Consider the following 21,037-nt stretch of genomic DNA (forward strand, 5'->3'; position numbering starts at 1 on the left):
CCAGCTGATCAGAACATAGCTGTAAGCAGTGGTGAAGAGGATGGTGATGATGAACCTTTTGAACCCGACACTCAAGAATCACACCTTCTGAACCAGGGAGACTTAAATGATCTTGTAAGAGATCTCTCGCTGTCAAAGGCGAAGGCAGAGCTGCTTGGATCAAGGCTGCAGCAGTGGAATCTACTTGAACCTAACACCAAGATATCCTTGTTCAGAGCACGTCACAGAGACATGGCTGAGTTCTTTGAGATGGAAGACACGATGACATTCTGCAGTGACATCAACGGTCTGTTGAAAGAACTTGGGTGTGATCACGATCCTGCAGACTGGCGCTTCTTCATCGACTCGGGGAAGAACAGCTTGAAGGCTGTTTTGCTCCACAATGGCAACGAGAAACCATCAGTCCCACTGGCTCACGCGTTCGGCATGACAGAGACCTATGAGACTATGCGGCAGCTGCTTGATTCCATCAAGTACAATGACTTCAACTGGCACATCTGCGGAGACTTGAAAGTGGTGGCGCTGTTGTTAGGGCTGCAGTCAGGCTACACGAAATACATGTGCTTCCTTTGTCTCTGGGATAGCAGAGACGACAAGAATCACTGGACGAAGAAAGATTGGGAAGAGCGAAAAGAGCATGTACCTGGTCGACACAACGTGAAGCATGTCGCCCTTGTCGACCCAGCCAAGGTTTTCCTTCCACCACTCCACATAAAGCTCAGCTTGATGAAAAGTTTTGTACAGGCAATGGATCTGAATGGGCGTGGGTTTTTATACCTCAAGGAAAAGTTTGGCAACACCTTGTCGGAGGCCAAGATCAAGGCTGGTGTCTTTGTTGGACCGCAAATCCGACAGATTATGAAGGACGAAACTTTTCCGACAACTCTAAACCCCAAAGAGCTGGCAGTGTGGAGGAGCTTCAAAGCTGTGACGGACAACTTCTTGGGGAACGAGCGCGCGGACAACTATGAAGAAATAGTGCAGCAGCTGCTGGAGTCCTTCAGGAAACTTGGCTCCAGGATGTCCCTGAAAATCCATTTCCTACACCAGCACCTGAACTTCTTCCCTGACAACTTGGGAGCAGTCTCGGACGAGCACGGCGAGCGATTCCACCAAGAGATTTCACTCATGGAGCCGCGTTACCAAGGGCGGCACAACCCGAACATGATGGGCGATTTCTGCTGGTTCCTGCATCGTGAAACTGACACAGAGCAGCACAAACGCAAAGCCAAATGCCTAAAGCATTTTTAATTACATTCTAGTGGAGTTTTTCTGTAATTTCTATAATTTTGAAGCATTCATGATGAAATAAATGAAGAAATGAATTTTTGTAAATTTCATTGAAATCCTGACTTATAGGCAATGGGAATATTTCTGTTCCTGAAAATCCTGACGTGATACAGCAAAACGGTTATGATTTTTGAAATCAGCGTACCCAAATTAGTCTAAATCGCTTTACACATCTCCAGTAAAAAATTTTTGTTGTTCAGTGTAATTAATCGAACCGTCGAGGCCGACAAATAACACCGCTCGGTTATCCCGATAGTACGGAACGGGTCGCTTAAGTGGCCCGTGTCCGAAGTCGACCTGCGGCGAGGTGCGATCGCCCGGTCTCCCCTCCGTGTGGATACTTAGGTAGGTCGAATTTGGCGAGCAACCCTATCCCACGCGGGGGCCGATTGGCTCGATCGCGGTGAGACCGAAAGGTCCACCCGTGACTGGTTCCCGGCGTTAGTCCGAGAGGGTCACGACTGGATTGTCCGTCCGGTGGGCGACGTGCCGCGATTCGAGTTACGTGGCCGTTCACACGCCGGCGGGCGCGAATCCGCGACAATATGATAATACATTGAATCATGCACATCTTACCTCAAATATAACATTTCCACAAACCAGCACAACCACCACTTACCTCTGAATCAAACTGTTGTTCAAATATTCAAACGGTTTATAAAGGTTTTTTTTTCATGCTTTCCATATGTATGTATGTATATGAGACACCGCGAGGAGGAGTGATGTAAGGGACACATCGGCCATTTTGGAGTTAATGCCATATAGCACTATTTTAACCCTTACCCTATCATCCGAGCCTCTCATCATCATATCATTAAAAAATGTCGCTTGCATCACTCCTCTTCGTGGGGCTATATATATATATATATATATATATATATATATATATATATATATATATATATATATATATATATATATATATATATATATATATATATATATATGTAAAGTATTTCTATAAATATCTCGGTAATAATATTTCTATGAATATCTTAAGTTTCTTTTTTGAAAAACTACATGAATATTGTTTTTCCTTTCATAGAAAAACTACACGAATATTGATTTTCCTTTTATAGAAAAACTACACGAATATTGATTTTCCTTTTATAGAAAAACTACATGAATATTGATTTTCCTTTTATAGAAAAACTACATGAATATTGATTTTCCTTTTATAGAAAAACTACATGAATATTGATTTTCCTTTTATAGAAAAACTACATGAATATTGTTTTTCCTTTTATAGAAAAACTACAGGAATATTGATTTTCCTTTTATAGAAAAACTACACGAATATTGATTTTCCTTTTATAGAAAAACTACATGAATATTGATTTTCCTTTTATGGAAAAACTACATGAATATTGATTTTCCTTTTATAGAAAAACTACATGAATATTGATTTTCCTTTTATAGAAAAACTACATGAATATTGATTTTCCTTTTATAGAAAAACTACATGAATATTGATTTTCCTTTTATAGAAAAACTACATGAATATTGATTTTCCTTTTATAGAAAAACTACATGAATATTGATTTTCCTTTTATAGAAAAACTACATGAATATTGATTTTCCTTTTATAGAAAAACTACATGAATATTTTTGTTCTTTTTTGATGGACTTGAATGGATACTTTAATACCTCATGCAAATGCTTTACCTAGTATAGGTAAAGCATTACCTTTACCAAACAACCTAATGTTTGTGTATAATGTAGAAAAATCATAAGTTGATAGACATTTAGCCTTACCCTCGTTATTAATGTTGTGGATACTGTTGATTACAGGTTTGGAATTCTCAATGATCCAAAATTTTTAAATATCAGAATAAAACCTCACCTTTTCATGGTGGTTTTATTTATAAATTCGTTTCATCACCCCTGTAATATTGTTGCGAATCTGGAAACCACGATCACACTCAACATTCAGGTCCTTAGCTCAGTTATCTCGGTAAGTATGTGTTTTATAGATGGCTCCCGTCCCTGGTCTAATGGGTAAATAAATGTTAATGCGCTGTGATTTATTTTAATAGTTAGGAGTTTTATTGAGATTCACCAACGAAGAAGAACAACCCTCCTCTACAAAAAGTATGGTTAGAAAGGAACGACAAACTCCCGCCCCGATATTCTGAGGCGTAAACAGAAATGACGGTTGGGGCGGGTCCTGCAGAAAGCAAGGGCAACAACCCCCACCTGCAGATGCGCTGGGCAGTGTGCCGTGGGGGGAGGGTACCAGCATGCGCGGAACGCATAAGAAGCGAGGGAGGAAGCCAAAAAGAGGTTCGGTTTGGTTCTGTTAGGTTCTGTTAGGTCTTGTCCTGTTCTGGTTCAGGTTCTTCTTGTGGAACACCGGCGGGGCAGCATACGAAGGCCAGGGAGAAGCAAAAGAGACGAGACTTAAGGAGAAGCGAAGGGAAGGAAGCGAAGAGGAGCATCATCCCGAGCGACACCACTATTTTTAGCTGGGTTTGGTCGTCATCTCCCTGAAGCACTCGTCTCGGGGGAGCCTGTCTGGCCTGGTCGGCGTCCTCCTCACCCTCCTCCGCCTCCTCTTTCGCGTGATCGCGAGCCTGGGCGATCATCTCGCCTAACCTCGGCTGGGTTCGGTTGTGCTGCACCAGTCCTTCGGTGACCGGAGCCCCCGGAAGGAGGGAACGTCCAGCCGCGCGCTAGCGGCAAGGTAGCCAGCTACCCTGACCCTCAGCCCGACTGTCCTCCGGGCTGGAGGTCCCATTAAAGACGTAGGGGGTCCATTTCTGTCTGCGTGTGTGTCTGTGTGTGGCACCAGTCCAATAAGTAGTAAAATTGTATAAGTGCCTGTGCTATAAATATAATTACATCTCTGATATTCGGTGTAGCTCTGTCTTCTGTGTTCCCTAGGCCCCCATTGCTTTATCATAAATAAACCCCATTTGTGAAATGTACTCACCTCGTCCGTGTCCATTTCTGCATTGATTGAGCGTGTCGCGCGTGTTGGAAACTAGCAAGGACGTTGTGCCACCGTAACGGGATAATTCCATCCGGCGGTTCTCGGTGATCAAAACCACTCGGGATCGCACACGGAATGAGCTCGCCAAGCGGCCCGGTTTCGTACGAGTTCCGTCGAGGGTGAAATTCCCCGGTAGTTGGACCACGTGGGTACTTAGGTAAATTGAAGTTGGCAATCGACCCTACCCCACGTGGTCTACCCATTGGCGGATTTCGGTCTAAAAGGGACCCGTCTTCTCTGGACTTTTCCGGAAAAGTACGATCTGAATTCCGGGTGATCGGTCAAGTCGACTTGCAGCTCGACCTGGTGTTCATGCTCGCAGTTGACGTCCCGGCCTCGCAACAATACTACCTGACAATTGTTTCAAACTGCATTCTCTATTTGACATGACGAACCTCATCTTAAGGCCCTGTCACACCTTGACAATTTAGTCAATGTATGCCTGACGTATACAAAATTGGGCTAAAACGCTGGCACACATTGAATACGTTATGGGTAAGTTTGTATACGTTAAGAGCACACTGGCATACGTTGTAGAACGCTGGCATACGCCGTAGTACACTGGCATACGTCGTAGTTTGCCGAGCTGTTAGACAAATTTTCCATGCTTGAAATTTCCCAACGTATGCCTGTGTATGAATCGCACGTTCCGCATAACGCTGGCATAAGTTGTAGGCACGTTACGCGATCGTTGACACACATCGACACACGTTACTTGTACGTTACTCATAAGTCGAAACGCGTCAATGTAATGGTTAGTGTCAGTGTTCCAGACTCCCCGGTTTTTTTTTTCTTCGGTATGACGGTGATGTTGACACTTCGATTTCTAGTGCGGTTATAATATCATGTAATTAAAGGGCTGCCGCTCAACGATTTAAATCATAACCGTCATACCGAAGAAAAAAATAAACCAGGGGGTCTGGAACACTGACGCTAACCATTACCTTGACGTATTTCGACTTATGAGTGACGTATGTCGACGTGTGTCAACGATCGCGTAGCATGCCTACAACTTATGCCAGCGTATGCGGAATGTGTGTCGTACGTCGAGAAATTTTCAACATGCTGAAAATTTCTCTACGTACTCGGCATATGACGATGTATGCCAGCGTACTACGACATATGCCAGCATGCTCTTAACGTATACAAAACTTACCCATAATGTATTCGACATGTGCCAGCTTGGTTCGGCAAATTTTTCATAGGTCGGCATACGCTGGCTAAAACGTCAAGGTGTGACAGCCCCTTTACAAGGTGTTTTGTACATTTTTGGAATCCAGTAAATGAATGATAATTTCTGGTGTTTATCTGGAATTCACAGTCTTCCTCATTTGGAATGATTTATCTGGTGTTGTGCCGAGTCTATTTTATTATCGTTACTTATTTTGTAGATCTTTGAGAGTCCAGTATGTAAGCTCAATTGTTCTTAAAGTGTTTAAATGTACGTATAATGTTTTGCATGCAAATGCAAAATTATTGTTTGCTTTGTCAATTGGAACAATGACGTATTGTGTTTGAAGCTGTTTTAAATAATCACTTGTCTCTGGATTGTTTTAAAGTACTTTTGAATTATTGATTCGAACTTTTATTTTCAAATCAACAATTCTCGTTTTAACATGTTTCTCTACTTCCTCCAACCATAAAGCCATTTGTGTGTTTGTTACTTTGTGTTTATCAATTTGTTCTCCCATCCATTCCATCAGTCCTATCATTGTAAGCTCCGTTGCCTTATTCCAGTTAATCCTTTTATTTTCTCAATAATTTTGTCATTTTGTAAGTAATGCACGTAATTTTATATCTTTCACTATTGTGAGATCACCATAATGTGTTTATGATGAGGATCTTTAAATATGGAATGTTCACAATTACATCAATGATGTGTGTTATTTAACCATTCCTCTCCGTCTATAGATTGTAGTTTCCTTATAGTTGAAGATTTTTCCCCGAATTGCATTTCATAAAGTGTACACAACCTTTGGTGGCTCTCTGTTGTATTTTTTCTGGAAGTTTACTCCACACTTCCTTCTGTTGTAGTATTTTCTCCACATTGGTGATTTCCACCCCTTTGTTATCAAACATAATTTTGATGATGTCATTTTCTTTTCCACGATTAACTTCTTTAGATTTCTCTTTGTACATTTTAAGGTCAGTCATATCCAGAAATGCTTCCATGTGTTGGATTGGGAGGTCTTCTTGATCATCTTCTTCCATTAATCTGTTAACAATTTGCCAAATCTTTTTCAGTTGTTGTTTTTTTTTTAAAGTATTGATCTTAATTCCACTGTTGTTAAGTAATCTACAGATATTTGATTTGTGAAGATATAACCACTCATTTACAATTTGTTGTGCTGTCTCTGCAACTGGACATTTACGTCCATAATTATGTCCTCTGTGTCTCTGAGAGTCTCGTGGTCACGCACACACATGCACTACATAACACCACGTACTACACACACAATTAATCCCTTCCGTTTAATAAAATATAATAGGACTAAAACTTAGTAACCACAACCTAAACTCTGTGCAGAATCCTTAACATGGAGAACTCGAAAGGTATGTAGACAAAAAAAAATGAGATGGATTTTAGGAGCTTCAATATTTTTCTCTAGCTCTTTTTATTTAATGTTTTACATCACTCTCATATTGATTACAATAGCAGTTTACTGGTTTGTCTCAATGCTGGACAAGCAGAGGTTGAGGTGGTTGGTGGCGGGGGGGGGGGGTTGAGGAGGGAAGGAATGAGCGAAGCTTCACTCACAGACATCCAGTGTGATTTATAGAAGTGATCACTGCTTGGGATGTCTGGTGTTGGCTTAATGGTTGGGGTGGCAGGCTTGGGATCATAGGGGATCATAGGGGATCATAGGGACCTGAGTTCAAATCCCACTTGGCTGTTGAATTAATGCCAGGTGGGGTTGACTCAGCCTGCCATCCTTCTGAGGTTGGCAAAATGAGTACCAGCTTGCTGGGATGATTGAGCCGTCCGAGTGGCGACCTGTCCAGGATTTTGCCCAATAACCCAGGAGACTACTTTGGCAGCACTGACACTCTGCACGGAGTGACGGACAGACGGACACGAGGGGGGCACCCGTGGGTTTCCCACGGGTATAGACATGTGTGACATTTGGGTTTCCCCTTCTCATATCTGATGCTTCACTCATGGGAGGGATGAAGGGGGGATGAGGGATGAAGGGTATGAAAGGGTGTGGAGTGAACTAATATATATATATATATATATATATATATATATATATATATATATATATATATATATATATATATATATATATATATATATATATATATCGTCTTTCTGCTCTATATTCTGATGTTTTGATTAATTTATGTTTGGTTCTATATTTCCCTTTCCTCGGAAATAGTTCAAACGCGGAACAAAAGGCACATTTTAATTTTTTTTCACGAAAATGTCCTATTTGGATCTCGTGGCGTATATAGATCTTCGTAGATCTACAATATAGTGGTGGGCGTGGTCTGGCTGCTGTTAATTATAATTAATTCCCCACACGCGGAGTTCTTTTTCTTCGTGTTTATTTCATGTTGATCGGGTTGACAAGCTCTAACTAAGACAATGTAACTCGGTACATATTTTACGCTAGTTAAGAACCCTTGCTGAGCTCCTCCGTTTTGTTCGACTCGGTTCCTGTGGCTTCTCTTGCCTCGTAAACAAAAGGCCGAAAGGGGCAGGTTGGTTGTTTGTTTGGTGGTTGGTTGGTTGTTTGTCCATTGACATGTTCTTTATGGAAAACTTGTCCTCCTGTGTTTCCGCTCCATGTTTTGTTTTTTTATTATTATTATTTTTTCCATTGTGTTTTAGTGAAGGGGACGTTGAGTGAGGAGTGAGGGGGGTTGGCGATGGTCATGGCTTCTGGTTCTGGCAGGAGGGTAAGTGTTTGGAATGAGGTTTGTGAGGACCATCGTTTATATTTACACGTCCTTTGGTTTGAGTGAGTGGATGTGCCATTGTGGCTTCGGTGGTGTCAATTAGTGGGTTCGTGGGAGGTTTGGGGTTCGGTGCATTTTCGGGCCCGTGATTTGAGGAGGAGGTGGTGCTCCTTGGTGGTGAGGGTTAAGTGGTTAAATGATTGATGACATGGTTTATGGTTTGGGATGGGATAGGGCGGTTCTGGGTTGTAGTTTGGGATGGAATGGGGCGGTTGTGGTTTGGGATTGGATGGGATAGGGTGGTTCTGGGTTGTGGGATGGGATGGGGTAGGGTAGGGCGGTTCTGGGTTGTGGGGTGGTTCTGGGTTGTGGTTTGGGATGGAATGGGGCGGTTCTGGGTTGTGGTTTTGGGGTGGGGTAGGGTAGGGCGGTTCTGGGTTTTGGTTTGGGGTGGAATGGGGCGGTTGTGGTTTGGGAGGGGATGGGATAGGGTGGTTTTGGGATGGGGTGGGGCGGTTCTGGGTTGTGGTATGGGATAGGGTGGTTTTGGGGTGGGGTAGGGTTGGGCGGTTCTGGGTTGTGGTTTGGGATGGAATGGGGTGGTTCTGGGTTGTGGTTTGGGATGGAATGGGGTGGTTCTGGGTTGTGGTTTGGGATGGAATGGGGTGGTTCTGGGTTGTGGTTTGGGATGGAATGGGGTGGTTCTGGGTTGTGGTTTGGGATGGAATGGGGTGGTTCTGGGTTGTGGTTTTGGGATGGGGTGGGGCAGTTCTGGGTTGTGGTTTGGGATTGGATAGGATAGAGTGGTTTTGGGGTGGGGTAGGGTAGGGTAGGGCGGTTCTGGGTTGTGGTTTGGGATGGAATGGAGCGGTTCTGGGTTGTGGTTTGGGATGGGATGGGATAGGGTGGTTTTGGGATGGGGTGGGGCGGTTCTGGGTTGTGGTTTGGGATTGGATGGTGTGGTTTTGGGATGGGGTGGGGTAGGGCGGTTCTGGGATGGGGTGGGGTGGTTCCGGGTTGTGGTTTGGGATGGAATGGTGTGGTTTTGGGATGGGATGGGGTAGGGTAGGGCGGTTCTGGGATGGGGTGGGGTGGTTCCGGGTTGTGGTTTTGGGATGGGGTAGGGTAGGGCGGTTCTGGGTTGTGGTATGGGATAGGGTGGTTCTGGGTTGTGGTTTGCAATGAGATGGGATAGGGTGGTTCTGGGTTGTGGGGTGGTTTGGGATGGGATGGGGTAGGGTGGTTCTGGGTTGTGGTTTGGGATGGAATGGGGTGGTTCTGGGTTGTGGTTTTGGGATGGGGTGGGGCAGTTCTGGGTTGTGGTTTGGGATTGGATAGGATAGAGTGGTTTTGCGGTGGGGTAGGGTAGGGCGGTTCTGGGTTGTGGTTTGGGATGGAATGGAGCGGTTCTGGGTTGTGGTTTGGGATGGGCTGCGATAGGGTGGTTTTGGGATGGTGTGGGGCGGTTCTGGGTTGTGGTTTGGGATTGGATGGTGTGGTTTTGGGATGGGGTGGGGTAGGGCGGTTCTGGGATGGGGTGGGGTGGTTCCGGGTTGTGGTTTGGGATGGAATGGTGTGGTTTTGGGATGGGATGGGGTAGGGTAGGGCGGTTCTGGGATGGGGTGGGGTGGTTCCGGGTTGTGGTTTTGGGATGGGGTAGGGTAGGGCGGTTCTGGGTTGTGGTATGGGATAGGGTGGTTCTGGGTTGTGGTTTGCAATGAGATGGGATAGGGTGGTTCTGGGTTGTGGTTTGTAATGAGATGGGATAGGGTGGTTCTGGGTTGTGGGGTGGTTTGGGATGGGATGGGGTAGGGTGGTTCTGGGTTGTGGTTTGCGATGGGGTGGGGTGGTTCTCGTCTGTGGTTTTGGGGGGTGGTGGGGGGGGGGTTGTTTTCATGTTTTGTTTAAAAAAAAAAAATTTCACTCTTTAGCGGTAGAGAAGATCTACAAGGTTAACTCGTTAAATACATAATGTGTGGATACAAAGATACAATGTTATTTACCCATAACTATATAATTTTAAGGTGGTGTACCACTTGTTAAAGTGAGCTGTTTGTGTGGTGCAGGACGGTGGTACTGAAGGGCAACGTCGAAGTTCTGGGGAGTCTGAGCAGAGCTCAGTGCGTCCATCAGGACCAAAGAAACAGTTGCCGGTTGTGCCAAAGGTCACACCTTCCTTGCAATCTAGAGCACCACCAGCGCCTGCCACCTCCCGCAATGGGACTCATGCCTCATACGGACCGTACTTCCTTGAATATTCGCTCCTTGCAGAGTAGTAAGTATTTGGATTATTAATGTTTATAACGTTTGGATCCAGATTTAAATATATAGCCCATGGAACCTCGTGCGTTGAGCGTGATCTCACACATGAGGCTTTGATGAGAGATGCACGAAACAAGACTGCTTCATATGTGGTGGTCTGTTTAGATCGGACAAAGAATAGGTGACTTTCAAAATGATCCGTCACTTCGCTGACATGAATATTGAGAGGTGGGAGAGGGAAGAGCGATGAGTAAGGGGGAGGGGAAGGGGGTGTTCTGAACTTGCGTTTTCTCTTGCTATTGGAAAGGGAGGGAGTTTGACTTGCATTTAGGAGGGGAACTTGAGAAACGGGTGGATGGTCCCATCTGCCGGCATTGGTATAAGATTGAATGAAATGGGGTACATTAAAACGGCACGTTCAAACAGGATGGCAAAACCACCTGTCACTTTCAAACGGTGCACGTACCATTTTTAATGAGACCAAAGCATGGGTTTGAGGTATGCAACTTGAGCTGCGGTTGCTACCCTGTTTACCAGCTCTGGTACTGGATCTCTCCGAGGGGGGTTACACACTGCCCGGAATGCCAAAGAACATTCTCACAAACAAATTGACTCGCCACCACGCCCAACCCCATTACCCAGCTCAGGCCAAGAGACCTTAGATCCCATCGCACCCTCACTGCAATGCTTATAAATACCCGGAGACGCCAGTGTTATGTACGTGCCTTTATTTAATTTCAGCACATGTTTTACAACCAAAATGCGATGAGCCCCAGAATTTCTCAACCTGAGCCAAATCCCAAAATTCAAACTGTTGAATTGAACCTGGCAGTAGCCCTGACCACCAAAAAAGTGGCCATCTGCACACTCCCCAACACTTCAGGCTCAAAATGCACCACAAACCCCGCACCAGAGCATGACATCACCACCTGTGGGAACTTATCACAACCACCCATTGTTTATCACTGCATGAAAGCTGGAAGAGGGGTGAGAGAGGAACGAGGTGTGGGGGAGTGAGGACAAACGGATATGGATGGATGGGATGGAAAGTGGATTCACAGCAAGTTCCACAGTTTTTCATGAACACTCCAATCTCCAACATGATACTCCAATCTCAGAGTGAATGCTAGGTGTGAGGAATGAGTAATGAATGAGTTCCCTCCCACTTGCTGCTGTTTTGTCTGCCATTACATTCCCTGCAGCATCTGCAATGAGCTTGGGTTTTGGAAACGACTCTCCCCAAATAACCTCGCAAATACTCTACCAGGCGGTGCGTTTTGATTGTATTTAGTGGAGTGACATTGCGGGTACTTTTGCCTTGTATCGCCATGACTTGCAACTGAACATCCCATGTAGTTTGTCATGCGCTAACCAAGTGGCTGAATCACTCCAACGAAACGGTCTATGAGGAACGGCAGACTTGGCATGTGATTAGCAATTGCCGATCAGTCGTATTAAACACCATCCGGTGACACCCAGTGTGTCAAAGAATGTGCGAATTGGACAAATGAACTCAACTCTTTAATTATTTTCTTTATTTGTTAAAATTTTTATTGTTATTTGTTAAACCCCACTGCTGAGATGAGGTCAATTCCACAACTTAAATTTTGAAATTCAGCTCAGGTGAAGAGATTATCGCATGTGTAGAAATGAAATAAAGCCACAAACACTGGCATCTCTGGGTGTTTATAAGCATTGTGTTGTATCCAACGATACGTCGGTATGAAGATGAGGCATTCGATATGGAGTTGCAAATGTCTCCAAAATTGGCATAATAAGTTTAAGTGTGATGATAAAAGGAAAATGTGTGTTCGTAGCTCATTCCAATTCGCTGTTCTCGTCTCATTCCTGTGCTCCTGTCTCATCAGGGACGTACCTAGAGACTAGACCACGAGAGTATTTGACACCCAGGGCGGACTCTTCCTTTGGCACCCCTCTCCCCTCCCCCCCCCCGAGATAAATAATTTAAAAAATCAAATGCACAGAAAACTTATCATGTTTGCTAGGAAAATTTCAAGCAGGTTACAGTGCTGAACCTGCAGTAAGTGAATTGGAAATAAGAAAATAGATTTTAATTGGTGCAAAGCGTTTCAATATACCTCCATGTCCTTCCATACATCTATCCTTCAAAAATGAAGAAGAACCTTTTTAAACCACCGTGTTTCATTCGATAATAGTTTGTTGTTGTTTTTATCTTGCCAAAACGAAGTTTATGCAAGATATGTTAGTCAGCTTGTATGTTTTTTTTTGTTGTTTTTTTTTTTGTTTGTTTGTCTGTAATCACATATAAAAAATTCGGCAGAGCACAGTTATCGGAAATTTTTGTAACTTCGCATATCAGAGGCCTATAGAGGTCCCTTTCAGTGCACACATTTTGAAGGTCAAGGTCACTTTGGCGCAAATCAGGGGAGTCGACGAAACCCTTATTTTTTGAGTAATTTTGATCGGATCGTCTTCAAACTTCATGGGAATATAGTTCATGGTCTGGCGCTCAGCTGATTAATTTTTGGTGGCGATTGGCCTTGACCTTCATGGTTAGCACCTGAGGTCAAACATATTTGACCCCAAGGTCAAATTTTCAAGTTTTAGGAACCATATTGTGTAGTACCTCAAATTGAACACCTCGATGAGTGCTTTCTAGATATGTCAAGCTTGAGACATTATGACGTCATTTGGTGACGTTATGAGGCAAAAGCATATTTTTAATGGTTGCTCTGTAGAACGATTCTCATCGGAATCTCTCGTAGGCAGATATTCCTCAAGGAGTCGCTCCTGGTGGATAGCAGCTCTGTTCACCTCAGTGTGACCTTAAAGAAGTCACACGTGGTCACCTTTTGGCAAGATACGGGTCACCCTGCGGGTGACATTGGTTTATTTTTGTGTTATTCTTTATTTGCATCAGGACGGTAAGGACATCCCAACTGTTGGGGAAGTAACCGGCAGTCCCCCAGAGGCCACTTTTTAAGTGGTGCTGCAGCTTCACTGCATAGCTTCCTTCTGATAAGAGAAAGAGGAGAGAAGGAGGAAGGGGAGAGGGAGAGAGGAGGAAGAGGGGGGGAGGTGGGGAGAGCTGTGCCTCACCATATGTTGCTATACAGAGGGAGGGAGAGAGACAAAGGTGAGGGGTGGAGTTGGAGTTGGTAAAGAGAATATGTTATGCTTCACGACCGAACACGCTTACATGCACACTCGTCAGAACAGCTGTACACACAATGACACAACAGAGTTTATGATATAATCCACTGGCGCATCTGCAAAAACTTTGATGTCCCAGTTCCAGAAAATTGGTGGGACCGTGAAACAAAAGTACTCACTTAAAGCATTGAAGTACCTACCACTCGCATACGACCTAATGATCCCATCGAGCGTGAACATTGAAAACAAAGCGTTGCGACCAGATATACTTGGTTACTAAAAAAAGAAAAGAAGGCAATTCTTCTTTGTGCTCATCCCAGTGATTTTGGACTAAACGACGCAGAAATCAAGAAAATGACCAAACACCAACACCTCAAGAATGAAGTGAGAAAATCCTGGAAGCTGAAGAATGCCAAAGTTGGACCTACTATACAGGAATGATAACAAAAATCCCCACAGAGATATTAAACATCGGGGCAGTACCCCTGGGCGCTCACCTGGTAGCGGCTGGATAAGATAACCAGGCAACCACTAGTAGGCACAGATGACCCACAAAATACATAATGGAGAAGAAAGTAAATACCTATGGATTTTTTTTTTTTTTTTTTAAATGCCATGAACAAACCTTGGTACATCACGGGTGATGATGATTGTGGTCAAGATTCATCGAAATTGTGTGTGGCTTCAGAAAAGAAAGCAAATACATATTTTGGGGGGCAATCCCCCCCAACCCCCCATAGAACACCTTAGACCACAATTTTTTAATGTCATGAATAAACTTTAGTACATAATGGGGGATGAAGATGGTGGTCAAGTTTCATCGGAATTTTGTGTATCGTTTAAGAAGAAAGCAAATACCTCTTTGGGGAGGCCCCTTACACCCGCCTTCCTCCCCCCCCCCATAAACTCCCTCTGTAGGCCCTTTCAGACCCTGGGTTTTTTATTCTTTAATGCCATCACGGGTGATTAAGGTTGTGCTCAAATTTCATTGAAATCATATGTGTAGTTTCTGAGAAGAAGTTGCAAGAATATCCGGAGGAACGGATGGACAGACGTGCTATCCCATAAGCTCCCTGGGACTACTTTACTGGTGAGCTGAAAACCATCTCTGGGAATATTATAAACAAACAAACTACATTTGGAAGCTGTCTGGGGCTCACCGACGGTCCTAAAGAGAGCCCTCGGCACAAAACTTTGAGAATAGAAAACTTCACCGCTCAGTCCATGAATCGTGACTCCTAACTGAAATGAAGGTGGATACTCTGAGCCTGCCCTGGAAGGACTCCATTCCACATTCTGAAACACACGCACACGCACACGCACACGCACACACCCGATGTTGGCAATTTTTCTGGAATCGGCAGGTTGGAGTCAGTAGTGTAATTACCAACTACAGTACGTACTGTATACAACCCACAAACCTTGAGTAGCTTTCACCGAAAAACGTTACATTTATATCGACGTTTCAGGGAGATGATCACAAACATTAATCTTTATAAACAGCTGCAAGTGACGGGTGGAAGAAAATTGGCTCGGTAATTTAGAAAATATGTAAATACTGCAAACGGCTCGGAAATCGGGCATTATCAAATATATTTTGCTTTGAAACTTACAAAGAGACACATTTAACCTTTGTAAAGAAAATCCGACAATCAAATGCTTTCGAAACAGGTGGGAGGACAAAGGAAAAATCTGAAAGAACCTCCATAACATACGGGATGAAACTTTGCCACCACGGAACATGTAACAAGCATGGCATGTCCACACACCCACCGAGTCCGTACAGATCCAAACGTGTGTGTGTGATTAAAAAAAAAAATATATATATATATATATATATATATATATATATATATGACACTGTGAGGCCGTGTGACTATTAATTGTGTGCTGTTTGTACGACAGTTGCACCCTGACTAGACACATGTACATTTTATTTATGTACCCTTGGAATGTACCTTTCGACCCTTTCAGTTAGTGAGACCCATTCAAATTTTTCAGACCCAGAAGACTTCCAAGGACCTTAAAGATCCCCTAATAACCCAGAATATGCCTCAAGACATTTAAGACCCATTTACCTTCACCCTTTAAACCTTTAAACCTTTAAACCCTTTTGGACCATGACAACCTTGAGACCTTTACACCCCTCAAGTCCATTTAGACCCATTGAACCTTATCACCAATTTGACCCATTACACCCTTCAAACAGCTTGGATGTTTGAACATTTCGAGCTTTTGACCACTTGTACCTTTTTAGACCCTTTTTACATTCCTGAGATTAGACCATTTTAACCTCTTAAACACCAACTACTATTGCAATGTATCCTTTAGACCATCTAGTATAACCTTTTAAGCGTACACCATGTAAACATCTGTAATCTTCTTGAAAAGCACAGATTATACTTTTTTTTTTCCAGCAAGTGATGTGAAAACTTGACCCACCCAGGGGGTAGGTACTCTGTTAGTATGTGTGAGAGATTTTTTATATATATATATATATATATATATATATATATATATATATATATATATATATATATATATATATATATATATATATATATATATATATATATACATATACATACAGTGGGGAGAACAAGTATTTGATACACTGCTGATTTTGCAGGTTTTCCCACTTGCAAAGCACATAGAGGTCTGTAATTTTTTTATCATAGATACACTTCAACTGTGAAAGACGGAATCTAAAACAAAAATCTTGAAAATCACATTGTATGATTTTTAAATAATTAATTTGCATTTTATTGCATGAAATAAGTATTTGATACATCAGAAAAACTGAATTTAATATTTTGTACAGAAACCTTTGTTTGCAATTACAGAGATCAGACATTTCCTGTAGTTCTTAACCAGGTTTGCACAGACTGCAGCAGGGATTTTGGCCCACTCCTCCATACAGATCTTCTCCAGATCCTTCAGGTTTCGGGGCTGTCGCTGGGCAACACAGACTTTCAACTCCCTCCAAAGATTTTCTATTGTATTCAGGTCTGGAGACTGGCTAGGCCACTCCAGAACCTTGAGATGCTTCTTACGGAGCCACTCCTTAGTTGCCCTGGCTGTGTGTTTTGGGTCGTTGTCATGCTGGAAGACCCAGCCACGTCCCATCTTCAATGCTCTTGTTGAGGGAAGGAGGTTGTTGGCCAAGATCTCGTGATACATTTCCCCATCCATCCTCCCCTCAATACGGTGCAGTCGTCCTGTCCCCTTTGCAGAAAAGCATCCCCAAATAATGATGTTTCCACCTCCATGCTTCACGGTTGGGATGGTGTTCTTGGGGTTGTACTCATCCTTCTTCTTCCTCCAAACACGACGAGTGGAGTTTAAACCAAAAAGCTCTATTTTGGTCTCATCAGACCACATGACCTTCTCCCATTCCTCCTCTGGATCATCCAGATGGTCATTGGCAAACTTCAGACGGGCCTGGACATGCGCTGGCTTGAGCAGAGGGACCTTGCGTGCGCTGCAGGATTTTAATCCATGACGGCGTAGTGTGCTACTGATGGTTTATTTTGATTCTGTGGTCCCAGCTCTCTTCAGGTCATTGACCTGGTCCTGCCGTGTATTTCTGGGATGTTCCCTCACCTTTCTCATGATCATTGAGGCTCCACGAGGTGAGATCTTGCATGGAGCCCCAGACCGAGGGAGATTGACTTATCTTGAACTTCTTTCATTTTCTAATAATTGCGCCAACAGTTGCCTTCTCACCAAGCTGCTTGCCTATTGTCCTGTAGCCCATCCCAGCCTTGTGCAAGTCTACAATTTTGTCCCTGATGTCCTTAGACAGCTCTCTGGTCTTGCCCATTCTGGAGAGGTTGGAGTCTGATTGATTGAATGTGGACAGCTGTCTTTTATGCAGATAACGAGTTCAAACAGGTGCAGTTAATACATGTAATTCAAACAGGTGCAGTTAACAGGTAATGAGTGGAGAATGGGAGGGTTTTTAAAGGCAAAACTAACAGGTCTGGAGAGCCGGAATTCTTACTGGTTGGAAGGTGATCAAATACTTATTTCAGGCAATAAAATGCAAATTAACTATTTTAAAATCATACAATGTGATTTTCAGGATTTTTGTTTTAGATTCCGTCTTTCACAGTTGAAGTGTACCTCTGATAAAAATTACAGACCTCTATGTGCTTTGTAACTGGGAAAACCTGCAAAATCGGCAGTGTATCAAATACTTGTTCTCCCCAGTGTGTGTGCGTGCGTGCATATATATATATATATATATATATATATATATATATATATATATATATATATATATATATATATATATATATGTATGTATGTATGTATATATATATATATGTATGTATGTATGTATATATATATATATGTATGTATGTATGTATATATATATATATGTATGTATGTATGTATATATATATATATATATATATATATATATGTATGTATGTATATATATGTATATATATATATATATATATATATGTATGTATATATATGTATATATATATATATATGTATGTATATATATATATGTATATATATATATATATATGTATGTATATATATATATGTATATATATATATATATATATATATATATATGTGTATATATATATATATATATATATATATATATATATATATATATATATATATATATATATATATATATATATGAGAGAGATAGTAATGGATGCAAAAATCTTGTACTTCTCTTGTGGCTCCAGAATCGATCAAACAATGTGTGTGGTGTGTGACCGCTGTTTCTCGACAACCACTGGTCCGATCTAATTGAAACTTGCCAGGTATATTGCTGGGGACCTGAGGATCTGCCTTTTCAAGATTTGATATTAACCGGACAAGTGCTTCCCAAGTTATGGCCATTTATTTACCAACCAATGACAAGACACGGTGCTGCGTAGGCATGACCAATGGGGAAAGGGAGCCATTTAGTTACCAATGACAGGACACATTGCTGCGTAGACGTGGCCGTTGGGGAAGAGATCCTCAGCCGTGTTCCCCATTACGGGTTACAACGTACGGACTTCCGGATAGTGATGACTTACTGTATTCTAATAATTTCTCGATTACTAATGCGCATTTATAGATAAGCACAATGCCCAAGGAACGGCCTGTGTAGTTGTTTGAAGGTTTTTTTTATACGTACGGGCACGCGAGAGCGAAGGAACAGCCTGTGTGGTTGTTGTTTCTGGCACGCGGTTTGAAAGTTTTTTTTTTTTTTTTTTTTTTTTTAATACACGTACGGCCACGCATGTATGGGCACTCACTAGTATTTATAATTGCCCTCAACTTTCCCTGTACATGCACAAGTCCAAGATATGTCCTTCCCATCAGTGTTCAGAAGCACATAATCTGGATACACACAGCCCATTAACTGGTTGCAATCTGTCCAGGGGGTGGGGGGGGGGGGTTGTGTAGCACACGCCTTACACCGACCCACATGGTCGTTAGTTTGCAGTACGAGCAGGTGCCCGTTCAGCCATATAAGAAAGTTCTCCGAATCTTTTATTGTGCAGAGGCACAGCCCTTTCTCTCAGGTACTTTTCCAAGTATTTTCAACTTGTTTTAGAAGCTTTCTGAGCCATTTTATGTAACAATCCTCTTCCACACATTATGTGCTTTATTATTCCCTAAACGTTGCTGTTTCTTGGGTTTTCTGTGCATGCATGCCGAGCATTCTGAGGCGAATTGCGTCATTTCAAAAGTGCCGTATTGTTGAAACTGCATGAAGAGATGATGTGATGTGGCAACTGCTAGAAAAAAGATTATTCTAATTTTTGTTTGCTTGTGTTTGTGTGCAGTACACTACTCAGCAGACAGCATCTTCCTGGTGTGTATGTACAACCTTCTGCCAAAAGTTCTTTGAGTGAGTAATCGAAGTCCATTGTGTGAGCATTTTCAGCATGTAAGATGTCCTTGCATTCATTACCTCCACCACCAAAGGTGGACCGAGGTTGTTTTCACCCCTGTCTGTCTTTGTTTGGCTGGCTGGCTGGCTGTCTGTGAGCAGGTTATCTGGAAAAATGTATTGTCGGATTCAGACGGAACTTGGTTGACGAGGTTGGGTGTGTGACGAGGACGAATAGAATTTCTCATGTTAATTATACTTTGGTGAAGATTCAGATCTGGATGCAAGATCTTTTTTTTTAGTGATTCTTCACCATTGAGAGATTAGGCCAAACACGATATGTAGCATGATATCTCAAAAAGTTGTGGATGAGTTTAAGTGACGAGAACACGCCGATTTCATTTTGATTCAGGTATGGATCCAGATCCGGTCTATCGGTGGGATACAAAGCGTAAACTGTTCAGCCTGGCAGAGTTATGCACTCTACTGAGTGTCGTTCCAGTTGCTTGTGTTCATTCCTTCCCTCTTTTTCCATTGCTATGTGAACGTGACACCTTTTTGTCGTTGTTCAGCTCACATATGACCCTCTGTGTCTTGAAAATTGAAACGACCACTCCATTTGTGGGATTTTGCAAGTACCGTTTAGTTATTTGTCTTCCATTTTGGTTCTTGGCGAATCTTTCCCCTTTTATACATGGTACTTTTGTGTCTGAAGCGGAGAGGAACCCATGGCATGTTGGCTGCTGATACATTCCAACGTTGATGCTTTTGGATGTGTTTGCACAATTCCAAAGCCCCTAGCCTAGTCTTGTATCCCTTGTTTGAGTGCAAGGGTGAATAATTACTAAAGTAGACTGTAAAAAAGGTAATTCGTTGGTGAACTTCTGTCGTGTTCTTGCAGCTTGGTTTGGAGTACTGTTTATCCGGCAGGGTATTTACCAGGATGGAGTATTCAAATTCACAATATACATTCCAGACAATTATCCGGATGGAGAGTGTCCTGTGAGTATTCATCATTTTAGCTCTGTTGTGCTTTTCTGAAATGTTCTTTATTCGAACATACGAGATTTTTTTTTCTCTTGCAATTTAATTTTGTTATTCAGACATGTGATTTGACTTTCCCATAAGTTTATGCATCTCATAAGATTTATTTCATTAGCTTTGCTCTTGAGTGCCCTGTGATTAACGATGTGGTGTAATCTTCATGTCCAGTTAATGATCTGGTATGTCTGGTGTTGGCTCACCGGTCAAGGTGGCTGGCTCAAGATCCTAGTCTTGAGTTCCAGCCCCTTTCGTTCATTGACTTAACACCAGGTGGGTTGACTCAGCCTGCCATCCTTCCGATGTCAGCAAAATGAGTACCAGCTTATTGGTAACGGGGCATTACATCAGCGGCACAGCCGTGTCCCCAGAAAATGATGCAACTCAGCAATCAGTCTGCATACGAATAAATAAATAAATGATCTGATGCTGTCTTCATCGATGTGGTTTCTTTGCCACCAAAACCACTACACCTACCACATTAACAATTTTGGTTTTGCTTTATGCTGGTATGGTGTACTCTGAGGTGCTCAGCAAATATTAAAGGGTACTTG

The 21,037-nt window shown here is 42.7% G+C and overlaps 2 protein-coding genes across 8 annotated transcripts in view; one reads left to right on the forward strand and one right to left on the reverse strand.

Moving 5' to 3' along the window:
* The window catches only part of AKTIP (AKT interacting protein), a 51,842-nt gene that overhangs the window by 16,119 nt on the left and 14,686 nt on the right, over positions 1-21,037 (forward strand). For 2 of the 7 annotated variants that reach the window (XM_085878196.1, XM_085878199.1), the window contains exons 2-5: positions 8,118-8,185; positions 10,252-10,460; positions 19,396-19,460; positions 20,344-20,444. In XM_085878196.1, the coding sequence (XP_085734322.1) occupies positions 8,156-8,185; positions 10,252-10,460; positions 19,396-19,460; positions 20,344-20,444 (405 nt within the window). In that variant the 5' untranslated portion in view covers positions 8,118-8,155. Of the gene's footprint in view, positions 1-7,754; positions 7,988-8,117; positions 8,186-10,251; positions 10,461-19,395; positions 19,461-20,343; positions 20,445-21,037 lie in introns of those variants that run through there. The other 5 variants (XM_085878200.1, XM_085878194.1, XM_085878195.1 and 2 more) reach the window with 5 other exon arrangements.
* The window catches only part of C4H14orf93 (chromosome 4 C14orf93 homolog), a 46,727-nt gene continuing 40,235 nt past the window's right edge, over positions 14,546-21,037 (reverse strand). The window contains exon 6 of the mRNA XM_085878170.1: positions 14,546-14,878. Within this exon, the coding sequence (XP_085734296.1) occupies positions 14,561-14,878 (318 nt within the window). The 3' untranslated portion in view covers positions 14,546-14,560. The remainder of the gene's footprint in view (positions 14,879-21,037) is intronic.

This window comes from Eptatretus burgeri, chromosome 4, assembly GCF_056783735.1.
Source record: "Eptatretus burgeri isolate ZD-2024b chromosome 4, Ebu_testis_v1, whole genome shotgun sequence".
NCBI lineage: Eukaryota > Metazoa > Chordata > Myxini > Myxiniformes > Myxinidae > Eptatretus > Eptatretus burgeri.